Source organism: Porites lutea, chromosome 8 (genome assembly GCF_958299795.1).
Source record: "Porites lutea chromosome 8, jaPorLute2.1, whole genome shotgun sequence".
In the NCBI taxonomy this organism is placed as follows: Eukaryota; Metazoa; Cnidaria; class Anthozoa; order Scleractinia; family Poritidae; genus Porites; species Porites lutea.
The window spans coordinates 25,569,167-25,581,924 of record NC_133208.1 but is presented as its reverse complement, the minus strand read 5'-3'; the positions used below and the strand labels follow the sequence as shown (position 1 = coordinate 25,581,924).

General features: G+C 40.4%; 1 protein-coding gene across 1 annotated transcript in view; it reads left to right on the top strand.

Annotated features, from left to right (window-relative positions):
• The window catches only part of LOC140946829 (ATP-binding cassette sub-family C member 4-like), a 14,468-nt gene extending 4,436 nt beyond the window's left edge, over positions 1-10,032 (top strand). Inside the window, exons 2-7 of the mRNA XM_073395935.1 lie at positions 1-32; positions 401-780; positions 2,675-4,014; positions 5,206-5,776; positions 7,042-7,178; positions 9,072-10,032. The exon at positions 1-32 is cut by the window's left edge and continues 527 nt beyond it. Of these exons, the coding sequence (XP_073252036.1) occupies positions 1-32; positions 401-780; positions 2,675-4,014; positions 5,206-5,776; positions 7,042-7,178; positions 9,072-9,985 (3,374 nt within the window). The 3' untranslated portion in view covers positions 9,986-10,032. The remainder of the gene's footprint in view (positions 33-400; positions 781-2,674; positions 4,015-5,205; positions 5,777-7,041; positions 7,179-9,071) is intronic.
• Positions 10,033-12,758: the final 2,726 nt, after the last annotated feature.

The following is a 12,758-nucleotide window of genomic DNA, read 5'->3' as shown; positions in this document are numbered from 1 at the left end:
GTAGTGCTCTCAAAGGAATTATTTATCGAAAGGTGAGTGATAATTGAACGAAGAGTTTTCGTTGCTTCGTTTTGTTTCTCCTTACTTCTTCTTCTTTTTTTCTTCATCTTCCACTGATCTTCTTTTTCCTAGTTCTGTTATCATTATAATTATCGTTTTCATTATCATTATAAAGCTTTTTGTGGTGGTCGTCTTCCCGAATCGCACATGATGTTTTGGTGAAATACCTGATCCCGAAAATACTATTTTACCCAGGTTCATTGTGTTTAATCAAAAATCTGAATTGAAATCAAAGCATGACAATTTTTCTTGCAGTTTTTACTTTGGATATCACGTTAGGTACCAGAAGGGGTAAGATTTATCAGTGCAGTTTCACATGATAGAATTAATTTATTTGCAGATTCTTTTGGTCACTCAACAAAGCCTGCTGAAAACAACAACGGGTAACGTCATGGACTTGATATCAAACGATGTCCAGAGAATGGAAACGGCTCCTACTGGGATATGCGTTTGTTTCTTTTCTTTTTCCGACATCATCGTTGTATCTGCTCTTGTGTATTACCTTATTGGCTGGCAAGGACTTATGGGAATTCTGTTTTCAACGATGTTACTTCCTTGTGTGTTGCTTATATCATCGGTTTGTGCCAGACTTCATCTAGAAATCTCTAAGGTATCAGATAGACGTATTTCACTGATGAACGAACTTGTGACTGGTATCCGTGCCTTGAAGACGCATGCGTGGGAGGAATACTATGAAAAGAAAGTAATGGATGTGAGAAGGTGAGAAAGGTAGTTTATTGTATTACATAATACTAATTTATGCAGTGAAGCACACGTACCAACTCCGCGGTATGGCCAGTACCTTACGCATGCGCACAACCATATCACCCCGGCAGTGGGAGTAATTGGTATTGTATATAGCCTACGTGTAGCCACACCCTCCCCCCGACAAAGCAAAAACGGAGAGAGGGAGGAGAGAGGGAGCTCCCTCTCTTCGCTTTTTTTTGTCGGGTGGAGGGTGCGGCTACACCTAGGCTAATCGTATACATTTAGCTATTCTTGAATGATGTGATGCAATTCAGGGAGGACGTTAGCCACCGAGGCTGAAGGCCGAAGTGGATAATTAATAATAAAAAAAATAACACCCTCTGAGATCTACATCACATCATACGAACGCCGATTATAATACTTGGTTTATTTTTCATTCCAAATCTTTTTAAGTTCTTAACAAGCCTACCTCCTGGTAGACTTTCTTCAAAACTTTAGCTTATTCCTGGGCACCGTTTCCGGATATACAGCTGTTTCGAGAAAGTTTGTGAAAAAGTACACGCAACAATCCCAAAAGTTATTGTCAGTGGTTTGGAGCTCACTTTTCTTCGAAGAAATTTGAAAGATCGGCCCGAGAGGCCATGGACGTACGTTTGCGAGTGTTAAAAGAAAGCAACAAAAGTAGGTTGGACAGCTACAGTGTCAGGTACAGTGTATAGATCATATCCCATATTACCTTTCGGGATTGTCGCGTGCACAATTTTTCCGACAACCTTTCTCGAAATGAGAGTAAGCAGGTGTTTTTTCTTGTAGATACTCGCTCCTCAAAAAGTAGATAATATCTATCGAACAACATGTTTTGCATATTTTTGCATGTATTCCGTTCCGGATTTAGTCAGAAATTAAGCTTATTTCGCCTTCTTTGGATAGCTGTGAACGCGTTTTTTTGGTTTATTCGCGAAGAAACAGATTGGCAGCCATGCATGGAAACGAGGTTGATCGATATCTATTGCCCAAGTAGCCTCCTTTTCAGGCATATAACCATGGATCAAACTCGTTTCTAATCAAATATACCATGGAATCGCCGATCGATGGTATATTGCTCCCGTCTTCCAAATATGGTAAGCGCCAGTCGGTAATAAAGAATTAGCTGGGGGATTGGAACCAATAAGAAGCGGCGAAATATTTTAAATGAATAATAAACTGAGATATTCCAATGAAAAGCCATATAGTAAATTTCATTATGTACAAATTGCAGGCAATAAGAGACAAAAGCCAATTGGTTATAAGTAGTGTACCGCCCTAGCGCTTAGTTAGTAAGGGGTTAAGTAGAGACGTACAGCACCCGGGCAGTTTCAGGTTCGGCGTTTGACGTTTGTGGCATCTACTTGCTTAGCTACACGTCTTAACCTCAAGGAAACTTCGAAAACATGAAAGAATTATTTCACGTGAAGAGGCCGCCATATTGAAGTTCCAGACAATAGTAGTGATTACTTTTCAATTGGCCGCAAAAAGTCCTATTTCCACTCATTCACGACAAATTAAACTACACTGTAGTCTTGTACTAAAAAGGCCGGTCTACATAACAGAAGTTCAGGATAAAATACAATCACGTAAATCATTTATCATGACTTCCGTGAAAAACTACCTCCAGGCGTTGAAAACCCAACTTGAGAACTTGATCAAAGTCGACTGGAAGGCTTGGTCAAGTGACTTCTAGGGGTTTGCCGTTTGAGGTTTCTGATGAAAGTCTGGGTGTTGAGAGTGCCTATTATTGAGTTTTCTAAAGGGTGATTCTAAGAATAAATTATTAAATTTTTTATTGAGGCCTTCGCGTGTATTTTTGCCAAAATCTTATGTATAAGATTTATTAATAGTAACATTGTTTTTTTTCATTAATTTTCAGCTCAGAGTTATGGATTATTCTTAAAAAGAGTGCCCTGTTATCTCTCGTGCAGGGTGGAGAACAATCGTCAGCAAGCCTTTCGGCGTTTCTATCGATAGTCACCCTAGTCTTTACTGGCCAATATGTTTCGACTTCTAAGGCTTTCATGCTACTCGCTCTTTTAAACGTTCTTATCAAAATGATAGTCAACAGAATGGGACATGCTGCTCCTGGGGTGTTTGAGGTCTTTGCTTCCTTTGAAAGAATCGAACGTTTTCTTTTACGTGAAAATGTGTCACGGCTTGACTCAGCCGAATACACTGGGAATTTTTGTAGCGAAGAAAATGTTCAGGTGAAATCACCTGTGGAAGAACAGAAAGAACATTTGACTATTGAAAATGGCATCGTTGAAAACCATAATGGAGTACCAGGCAAAAGAGATTCGAAACTATCTGTCTCGGGACTCTCGTGCAAACTGGATAATTCTAGTGAAAAGTTTCTTCTCCGAGACATCAGTTTCGTTGCTCGTGAAAATAGTCTTATCGTAGTTACCGGTCCAGTTGGGGGTGGAAAGTCAACCCTCCTGGCCACAATCGCTGGTGAGGTGATGAAAACAAGTGGTGAAATATTTTGCCAGGGAACTATAGCTTACGTGCCCCAATCGGCGTGGGTTTTCCCGGGGACCATCAGAGAGAATATATTATTTGGTGAGCCATTCGACGCAAAAAGATATGCAGACGTTTTAAAGGCCTGTTCGCTAGCAGAGGACATCAGCAGATTTCCCCAAGGAGATTTAACATACGTTGGAGAACGTGGTGTTGTGTTTAGCGGTGGTCAGCGGGCTCGTGTCAGTCTGGCACGAGCAGTGTACGCAGATGCAGACGTATATATCTTGGATGATCCTTTAAGCGCTGTGGATATTAAGGTGGGTGAACACATATTTGAAGAATGTATCTGCAAGCTTCTAGGAAACAAGATTAAAATACTGGTGACATATGCAGAGACTTGTCTCAAAGCGGGCGACCAGGTTGTTGTTCTTAACAAAGGATCCCTGGCAGGAAAAGGCACCTTCCAAGAGCTGCAAGAAGATGACAAAATCCTAGATATTATCAAAGATGTCTCAGCTAATAACAAAAGAATAAAGAAAGTGAGTCCTGGAAAAGTTAAAGAAAAAGTCATGCCTGCCATGTGTAGCAAAGACGTGGCCTTGACCAGTGGCAGCTTTGGTGAAAATTTGGAGATTTCAGAAGAAGAGATGGCCACAGGAAGTATTTCATTTGCCTTGTACTGGAACTACATTCGAGCGGGAATGCATCCCCTAGCAATTATATGCTTGCTTCTCTTTTTCCTGGTGACGCAAGGTAAGGAAACTAACCGTAACCTTCCGTGAACCTTAACGGGCGTGTATCACGGCTGTCTAGAATTCACTCTGACAGTATTGCCAATGACGCTTTCTTAGGCACTATGACAGTTAACGTTAACCAAGAAATTACTTCGCTCAATTGGTGGAAGTCACTACTGATAGATTTTTTGATAAAATTCGTGGCACAGCTCTTTTAAGCTGCATTAAATTGAGGTGATTCTGAATACAAATTCATTGATTTACTACTCCAAACTGCAGAGGCCTTCACGGCACAACGTAGAAGAATCTAAGCCCTTCTTATGAAGTCAATAACTTTTAGTTTTAGCAGAACTCAAATAAAAATCTCCTCAAAAATCCATGAAGCATTTCCAAATTCTAATTCGATCTGGACCATTAAACGAGTTCTAAGAACAAGTGTTTCGTGAGTAAACAAATTACAATACAGTGATTACAATTATGTTTTTCCAGTTGTGGATGATATGATAGAAGCGGCTTCCAAAATGAAAAACATAAGCATTGCAAGGAACTGCTTACAGACATGTTCACGGCAGGAATCCCTTTCGCCTTTTTCTTGAATGCTCTTGGTTGTGTAAGCACAATGATTCAATATTTAGATTTAGACTTCAAACGTAAACCCCTGTTCCTTTTCCTAATGTGCCACAGAGATTTTTAAAAGCCTTTACAAAAGCTTTTCAGTAAGGTTTATTTACTGATGCTTCATGTTCATTAACATAATAACTATTCGGAGTCAATTATTGTTGTTGGCGGAGTCTCGCTTTGAGTAAGCTCTGTTTGCTGGGATACCAAATAATGAAAATTTTATTTTGGGATGAATTTGGCGACAGGAGTGACCGATTATTTAATTTAAGCATATTATAAAGCTAGGAAAATCCGGTTTCACAAGATGATTCGATCCAAACAAAGGAGAGGGCAAACCCGCCATCCCAGAGAGTAAAATGAACCAAAAGGGAAGGAAAGGAGGGTATAAATTCTGTCCTAAATTTCTTGTTGCAGTGAGCAGAGAGGCTTCGTGCCTCCCCTTTATACACATATAATTCCCGGATGGCAGGAAGGCCCTCTACTGGCAGCTGGAGAAATGAAACGTTGATCAGTCACATTAAGAATAAAACCATTTATTTTTTTCAGAAATAACTTTCATTTTCGTCTTATCTTCCCTCTTTCTCTGCAGTTGTGCTGGTAGCGCCAAATATCTGGCTTGCCATTCTGACCAGAATGACCAAGAAAAAACAACAAGATGCCACAACAATTCAAATTTATGGCATCCTTGTTGCCGCTGCTTTTGGTTTGGGTATCGTCCGGGCCTTTCTTTTGTTCCATGTTTTACTGAGATCAGCCCAAGCTCTCCACAACAGGATGGTTACCTGCCTTCTAAAAGCGCTAGTATTATTTTTTGACACGAATCCCGCCGGAAGAATACTCAACAGAAGTTCAAAAGACATGGGCTGCATTGATGAGCTCTTACCCACCACATTTCTGGCAGTAGTTCAGTATTTTATGATGTTAATTACAGCAGTGATTCTCCCTTCAGTAATAAACGGTTGGTTTGTCTTTGTCACGCTACCCTTAATAGCTGCTTTTGTGTACTTGACGTGGTATTACTTGAACACCTCAAGGGAACTTAAGAGGCTGGAGTCAATCTGCCGTAGTCCCGTTTTCTCGCACTTCTCGGAGACCATGGAGGGCTTAAGCACTATTCGCACTCGAAAGAAAGAAAAAGATTTTCTAATACAATTTTACCGGTAAGATATTTTTTCACTTGTCGCAAATACTTACTACTACTTTTCATCATGCTGCTTAAATATTTTTTTTAGGTAAATAAGCTATTTCTCACAAGGTTAGTGGTCGAGAGTTATTCTGTGTGAGAGTATGTGAAACGATTCTCGACTAAGATTTTTAGAGTAACAGAACGTTGATTTTTACAGGATCGATTTGTAGAGCAAAATGCACGCTAAATTCTTTAGCAATGAATGTGACAATGAACAGTTTTCAGCGCGTACCAAATGCAGCGTTAAGGGTTCTGGTAGGGCCTTGCGCGGAAAATTGGCGACAGTTGTGTTCAAACAATTTGAGCAGAATTGCAAGAATAGTTGCGCAGAAAATCTTCCGCCCTGAGAATCAGCTCAGCAAACTTTTCACGAACCCTTGATAATGCAATTATTTCTGTATGGAATAGAAGTGTGCAGTGTGATCTTTTCAACAGAATAACTGGTGACATTTGTTATGTATTGAATAACTTGGCAAACTTGAATAACTTCGTCTCATTCTGCAAGTTCCAGCTGAATGAGACGAAGTGCAACCACCACAAATCCTCATCTCCTTGCATTAAAGTTTAGTACAAAGGAGTCTCTCGAACTCGATCCTATTGTTATTAATGACAAGCTGATTGATATTCCATTGCATGCTAAGATCCTGGGTGTAAACTGTCTCAAGCCACTTAAAATGGAACCATCATATTGCCGAAATTGTTAAGAAAGCTGGGAAACCGCTGTTTAGTCTCTCTCGTGTAATTCCTTTCTCTGGTGTCTCATGTGTGTTTATCATTATCATTTATTATTATTATTATTATTGTTACAATCATTAACAATAATTGGACGAGGTTGAGCAACGTATCGTGATTTGTCAGTGGAGAGCAGATAAATTTAGTTGAAGCCGAAGGCTGAGGCAAATAATTGATCTGCGAGACACTGACAAATCACGATATTTTGCGATAACCTAGCTCAATAACTGTTTTATCTTTCGATCACCGAAGTTTTTCAATGAATATCTTCGGGAAGCGAAGCGATCTGCCATTTTTGCGCAAGAGCGATCGCAAGAAGGATAAAAGCCTGGTTTCATTTGCGCATGAGCAGAATATTATTTGCAACCAAACACATTTGAACGACATTGCGTATGAGCACTCCATTATTTGTAGGCAGTTATTTGCAAGTCACGTGGTGGGCTCTCGGCCAATGAAAAGGAAGAAAATTTTACTTGAGTGATAATCATCATTATTTTTCGTCTGTAGACATCAAGATCTGCACAACGAAGCGTTTTACATGGTGAAAGCAAGTTCGTTTTGGTTGGCAGTTAGAGCGGATCTCTTGTGTTCTGTGTTGATCACTGCAGTGGCTTTTGCTTTCGTTCTTCTGTCTCAAGAGCCAGGTAAAGGAATGCAGCTTAGATTTAATCAAATGTTCATCATTACTGAAATTTTATTGCGTTATCCTATACACCAGATAGTAATTTTGAAATCTCTACATCTCCGAACAGCTCAAGTGCAGTCAGCGTGAGAGAATATACTGACAAAATCTGGTTTTTGGCTCGATAAGGGTACATGACTCGGTCTGCGACCACGTGACATGGAGGCCATGTTGGTGTTCAAAGAATGTACATGAAAATGGAGTTTAGTTCTCAGACGAGAGAGATGTTTTTGTTCTTGATCACCAAAATGGCTGCCATGACGTCACGTGAAAACCAGCAATAACCCAGGTTGAGCCAACTAGGTTGAGCAAAGAGCACTCTTGGCAAAACCATTAAAGGTCAAATATTCAGGGCGCTTATAATCAGAGCTGGATACATGACATATTAAGCAACTACGCTTTTCCGCGAAAATATTAAGAAAACCTAGTTGTCAGAGTCACTTAACTTGGCTACAATAAAACTCCACTCAGAGTAGGGCGACTTTCGAGGCCCTCCCCAACTTGAAAGTTTAATAACTTCTAAACCGCTTAGGTATAAAAGCCAAATTCGTAACTTTTCTACGGGACAAGACACGATGACGTTACATTAGGGCATTTTTACACTAAAATGCAGTATACATGTACCTAGTTGTTACAGATAATGAGTGCATCATGATCATCGCACGCTACTGCAGAGCACTTATTCCTTAAAAGGTTGCGCAAGAAACCTTTCCTACTTACTGCGAGCTGTGCCGACTCATGCCATGTTAATTTCTCTTCAGCAGACTTGTATTTTAGGGCAAATACAAAATGAGATCGACCTGAGGGACTTTTTGTGAGCCCGCAAGAGTGAAAAACCATGGCCACCACAAACCCTTGTTTTGATTTCACTAAAACCGCTGGACACAAAACCTCCCCTGGGTCGATGTTACATTGTCACAACCGTATTTCAGAGACGTTTTCGCCCCATGATAGGTGACCCAAGACAGTCTTGGATTCTGGATTCCACGCGGTGGATTCCGGATTTCTCGAACTGAATTTCGGATGCTAGGATTTCGAATTCCACGAGCTAAAATTTTCCAGACTCTGGAATCCGGATAACCTTAGCGACGGGTCATTATTTATCGCCGGGGGGGGGGGGGGGAGAAGTTTTGGGGCTAAACAAGGTGAAATTTAGCCGATCCCCTCTTTGAATGTTACTTCACTGAAGTGATCCCCCCTAATAACTTTTGATGACTTTCCCGATCCCCCTCCACGTCTTCATCTTCTAAACAAATTTGAGTGGTCTCCCTTCTGAATCCTTCCAAAGTTTTCAGCGATCCCCCCTTTTGGGTTCTCAGTTACGACTGATCCCCCATTTTGTTCTCCTAAAAGTCAAGTGATCCCCCCAAAAATACTCCGCCCCCCCCCCCCCCAGGCGATAAATAATGACCGGTCCCTTACATGGGGCGAGAAGTATATATCAGGCTGATTTAGCAACAGACCGGGAACGTCATTTGACGACAGGAAAGCGCGCGGAAAGGACTAAATTCGACTTCCGGTGCGCATTTGCAGCTCTGCCATTGGTCAAGCCGGTTGTTTGATTTGCGCGCGCAGTCGTCAACTGACGTTCCCGTTCTGTTGCTAAATCAGCCTATTTAACGCTCCGTCTGCAACGCACGTCAACCGGATGTGAGCGTTTTTCTCTTTTAATATATCTTAACTCTACCATATTTGTATTGCTTAGAGTCAATTTACTCTTAAAGAGAGGTTTTGCCCAAGAATTTGTTCAAAATCACGGCGGAAGGGTGCAAAAACTCCACTTCCGGTTGACGTGCGTCGCTCAAAAACGTCGCTGCTCAAACTTCCTAAGATGTATACAATACTTTTCTTATAGCATTGACTGGTCTTGTCCTGGTCTACACCATTAACACTGCCAAGATGTGCCAGTTTGCTGTGCGGCAATTTGGAGACGTTGAAAATGCGATGACGTCTGTCGAGCGAATCATGGCCTACACCAAACTGGACTCTGAACCAGGGTACAAAATCAAGGCACTTCCGCCAGAGAACTGGCCAAGTGCTGGTCATGTGAGCTTCAGAGATGTTTCGTTGAGGTACTATCCAGGTGGACCAAAAGTTCTGAAAAATTTGTCTTTTGAAATTCAAGAGAAACAAAAATTAGGAATTGTCGGTCGCACAGGAGATGGGAAATCGTCAATTGTAGCGGCTCTTTTACGCATGCCTGAGGCGGACGGAGAGATAGTCATCGATGGCGTCTCAGTAAAAACTATTCACTTGCAAGAATCACGAAAAAGTGTTTCTGTTCTAAGCCAGTCGCCCGTGCTTTTGAGTGGAACCCTTAGGAAAAATCTCGATCCCCTTGAGAAGCACAGAGATGATGAATTATGGAATGTCCTTGAAGAAGTAAAAATGAAGAAACTGGTGGAGAACCTGGAGGGTCAACTTAATTACGAGCTTTTAGAGAGAGGTGAGAACCTAAGTGTCGGTGAACGCCAGTTGATCTGCTTAGCTCGCACGTTGCTACAGCAAAATAAGATCGTCATCTTAGATGAACCGACAGCATCCGTAGATCCTAAAACAGAGCAAACAATCTGGACAACGGTGCGCGAGAAACTGAAGAATTCCACGGTCATTATAATTGCTCATCGTCTGAACACTGTGAAAGACTGTGATGAAATTTTAGTTATGAAAGAAGGCCAGGTAGCTGAGATGGACTCCCTTGATGTACTACTTAGTCGCGAGGGCGGGATTTTTCACAACATGGCCGCTTCTCAGGATTTATTTTCCTAGTTGTGAATAAGGCCCGGTTCAGACTCAGAACGCTTAACGAGCCGAACCTAATTATAATTCGACCAAAATTATTTAGACCGACTGAATTGATTCAGACGCCGATCTTAATTCCAGCTGAACTAAATCCAAAAGGTGAAAAATGCTCGTTTCGGTCAAACTGCTCGCAAAATTACGTTACAATAATTTATGCATTAGGTTAGGCGCCATTTACGTACGGCGCGTGAATTAAAGCCGTCTCAGAGTAGCACCAAAGTCTTAGTCAAATCGGGCTAGGCGGGAAGAACGGCTGAGCCGTTCCAAATAGAGATTGACGTTCCTAATTGATTCAGACGTCGAAATTTTCATGTGTTTAATTCGTTATTAGGTTCGGCGTCTGAACCGGGGCTAAATCCTTTCATTCTATAGAAAACAGGAAAGAGTGGGTCCTATGAATTAAGATCGATAAACTTCTTTTAGTATATACCATGTACGAAGATTCTTGAAGGTTATCTAATCAATTCCCTACGATTTTTTGAAGATTTTTTTTGCATTTCCCTCCTAGGTTAGGCTATATTTCATAGAAAAAGGAAACCTAAAATTAGAGAATTCTCATCTCCATAAAGCTTCAAATTGAATATAAAATTTTCGGGAAAGCCGGCCCTTGAAGCCCTTTCGTTAAAACTCAAGTTACCTCCACGATAACCGAAGGCTAGTTTTACAGCGCAGCTTATGCATTTCTAACGATCTAAAGTACTTTAACTCTAAATAGCCTAAATTTGTTTAAAAAATTGAATATACTTTGGTGGCCGTTGTCAATTCTTACTGTTAGAGAGCCGTAGAAGCGAGAGAATGACATTCTCCAAATCATATAATTATAAAATTTGAAAAGAACCATCTTCGGGTATCTGGAACCCCTATTAAGCAATAACATCCACCAAAAACTATCTCGCAATGTACCATACCCCAGCCATCATTAATCCGAGACATATGGAGGTCGTGCTTCAGTGTTAGTGCTTTCTCCTAAGAAACTCAATTAAGGAAGTCCGATTACAGAATAAATTAAAAATGCAGTCAATTATACAGAATTTAAAGTCGAGCATAAAAAAAAAATTATTTCAGAGATATTTTTTTGGATTATTTTATTATTTTAATATTTTTCTGCCTCGTTCTCTGTTCTCTCGTTCCCGTTCTCATCCCCCTCTCGTGTTTCTCGTTTACCCCGTGCTCGATCCCATTAAGCCTTGGGAGAGCCTAGGGTGGCAGGCAGATATGTATTATGTCTGTATGTCTTATTCTCACAGAATGACCGCTCTAGAATGCCTCAATGATAAATCTTAAAACAGCAGCCTCTGTGGAAAATGAATTGCCGGGCTTCTTCTTTGTGATAAATCTACAAATTTGTACAAAGCACATCTTTAAATGTTATTTTGACGTTTGTATTTCTTCTTATTCTTACGCGTACTTTAAATGCTTTATCTACGGCTTATCTCTGTAGTTAATATGTAGACTCAATATTGAATGAAATTTTTTTTAATAAAGTGCAATAAAGTAGTTTCTATTTTGCGTTCGCTTTTGTAGTTGTCCTTTAGAAGGATCCCGATACCAATGAAGTCGTTTAACCCTTTAAGCCCTAAGAGTAATCAGCATCAATTTTTTCCTTGTAATATCAATGCTTTGTAAAACAGAGTGGTCATGAGAATTAGCGACATGATCACACAAGATGAATTTTCGTGATATTTTATCAACTTCTCCCCACTACTTCTGTAGGAAATGAATAGGGGCAACATGAGAATTCAAATTTTGATCTTAGAGTTTAAAGGGTTAATATCGTTCTCCTGGCAAAATGTTCCAGACCTGTTCAATTCCGAACATAATTTCGACGGCTTAAATCGGCCGATCTCGATCCGGCGATCCCAACACGTACGCAGAAGGGTCCCGCAGTTGATCATGCACGTCAGCGGGAGAATATTGATCACTTTTCTAACCGAATATTGTTTTTGCAAACAACATCCTAAAATCGCAAGATTCCTTATTCTGTTCAATGATGTTACAGTTTGGAATCGACTGCTAGCCCTTTAAGGAGTCTCTCTTTAAGTCGTTAACTGTTCTATTATTTTAAAAGAGGCAATTTATTTGGTATGTTGAAGATAATTATTCTAACGCCGTGCGCTGCTGATATCCTCTGATCGGCTGAAACTTATTAATTCTAGTGGTTTGAAACTGCTCACAATAATTTTATTTGAACATTAACTCAGCAGAGAAATTTATGAAAGGCTAATTTTTCTTACTCTTTCGTTTGCAACCCTGATTTTGATTTTGCAAAAATATTTTTTTTAGGAAGATAAGAAAGTAAAAAAATAAAGCTTCTTTTCGCCATATTATAGACTACATAGATATTCTGCTGGCCAAATTTCAGAACTCTTGCGACTAAGGAAGGAACGTTATAGCAGTTTTAAACAGAAGTGAGAAACATACTGTACTGAGTTTTTTTAATAGCGGTTATTTTATTGTATTATTTCTCTTAAATAGAGGCAGGATTTAAGAGCCTTTTCGGCACATACCTACCCTAAATTGCCTATAGTGACCCCCCGACCGTCCAAACCCGTCTTACGTAACCAAAACAGGTTTTCCTTGCATATTGCTTAAAAGCCGAATTAAAAAAGGTTTTTGGGTTTCGCATTTTGGTTGCCGGCTGATAACAACGGAATCCAATTTATAGTTTTAGCGAATTCTGGCTGCAGTCTGGATGCCGTTTGCGCTAAGGTACGTCCCAGCACCGGATCTCCGAAACTTA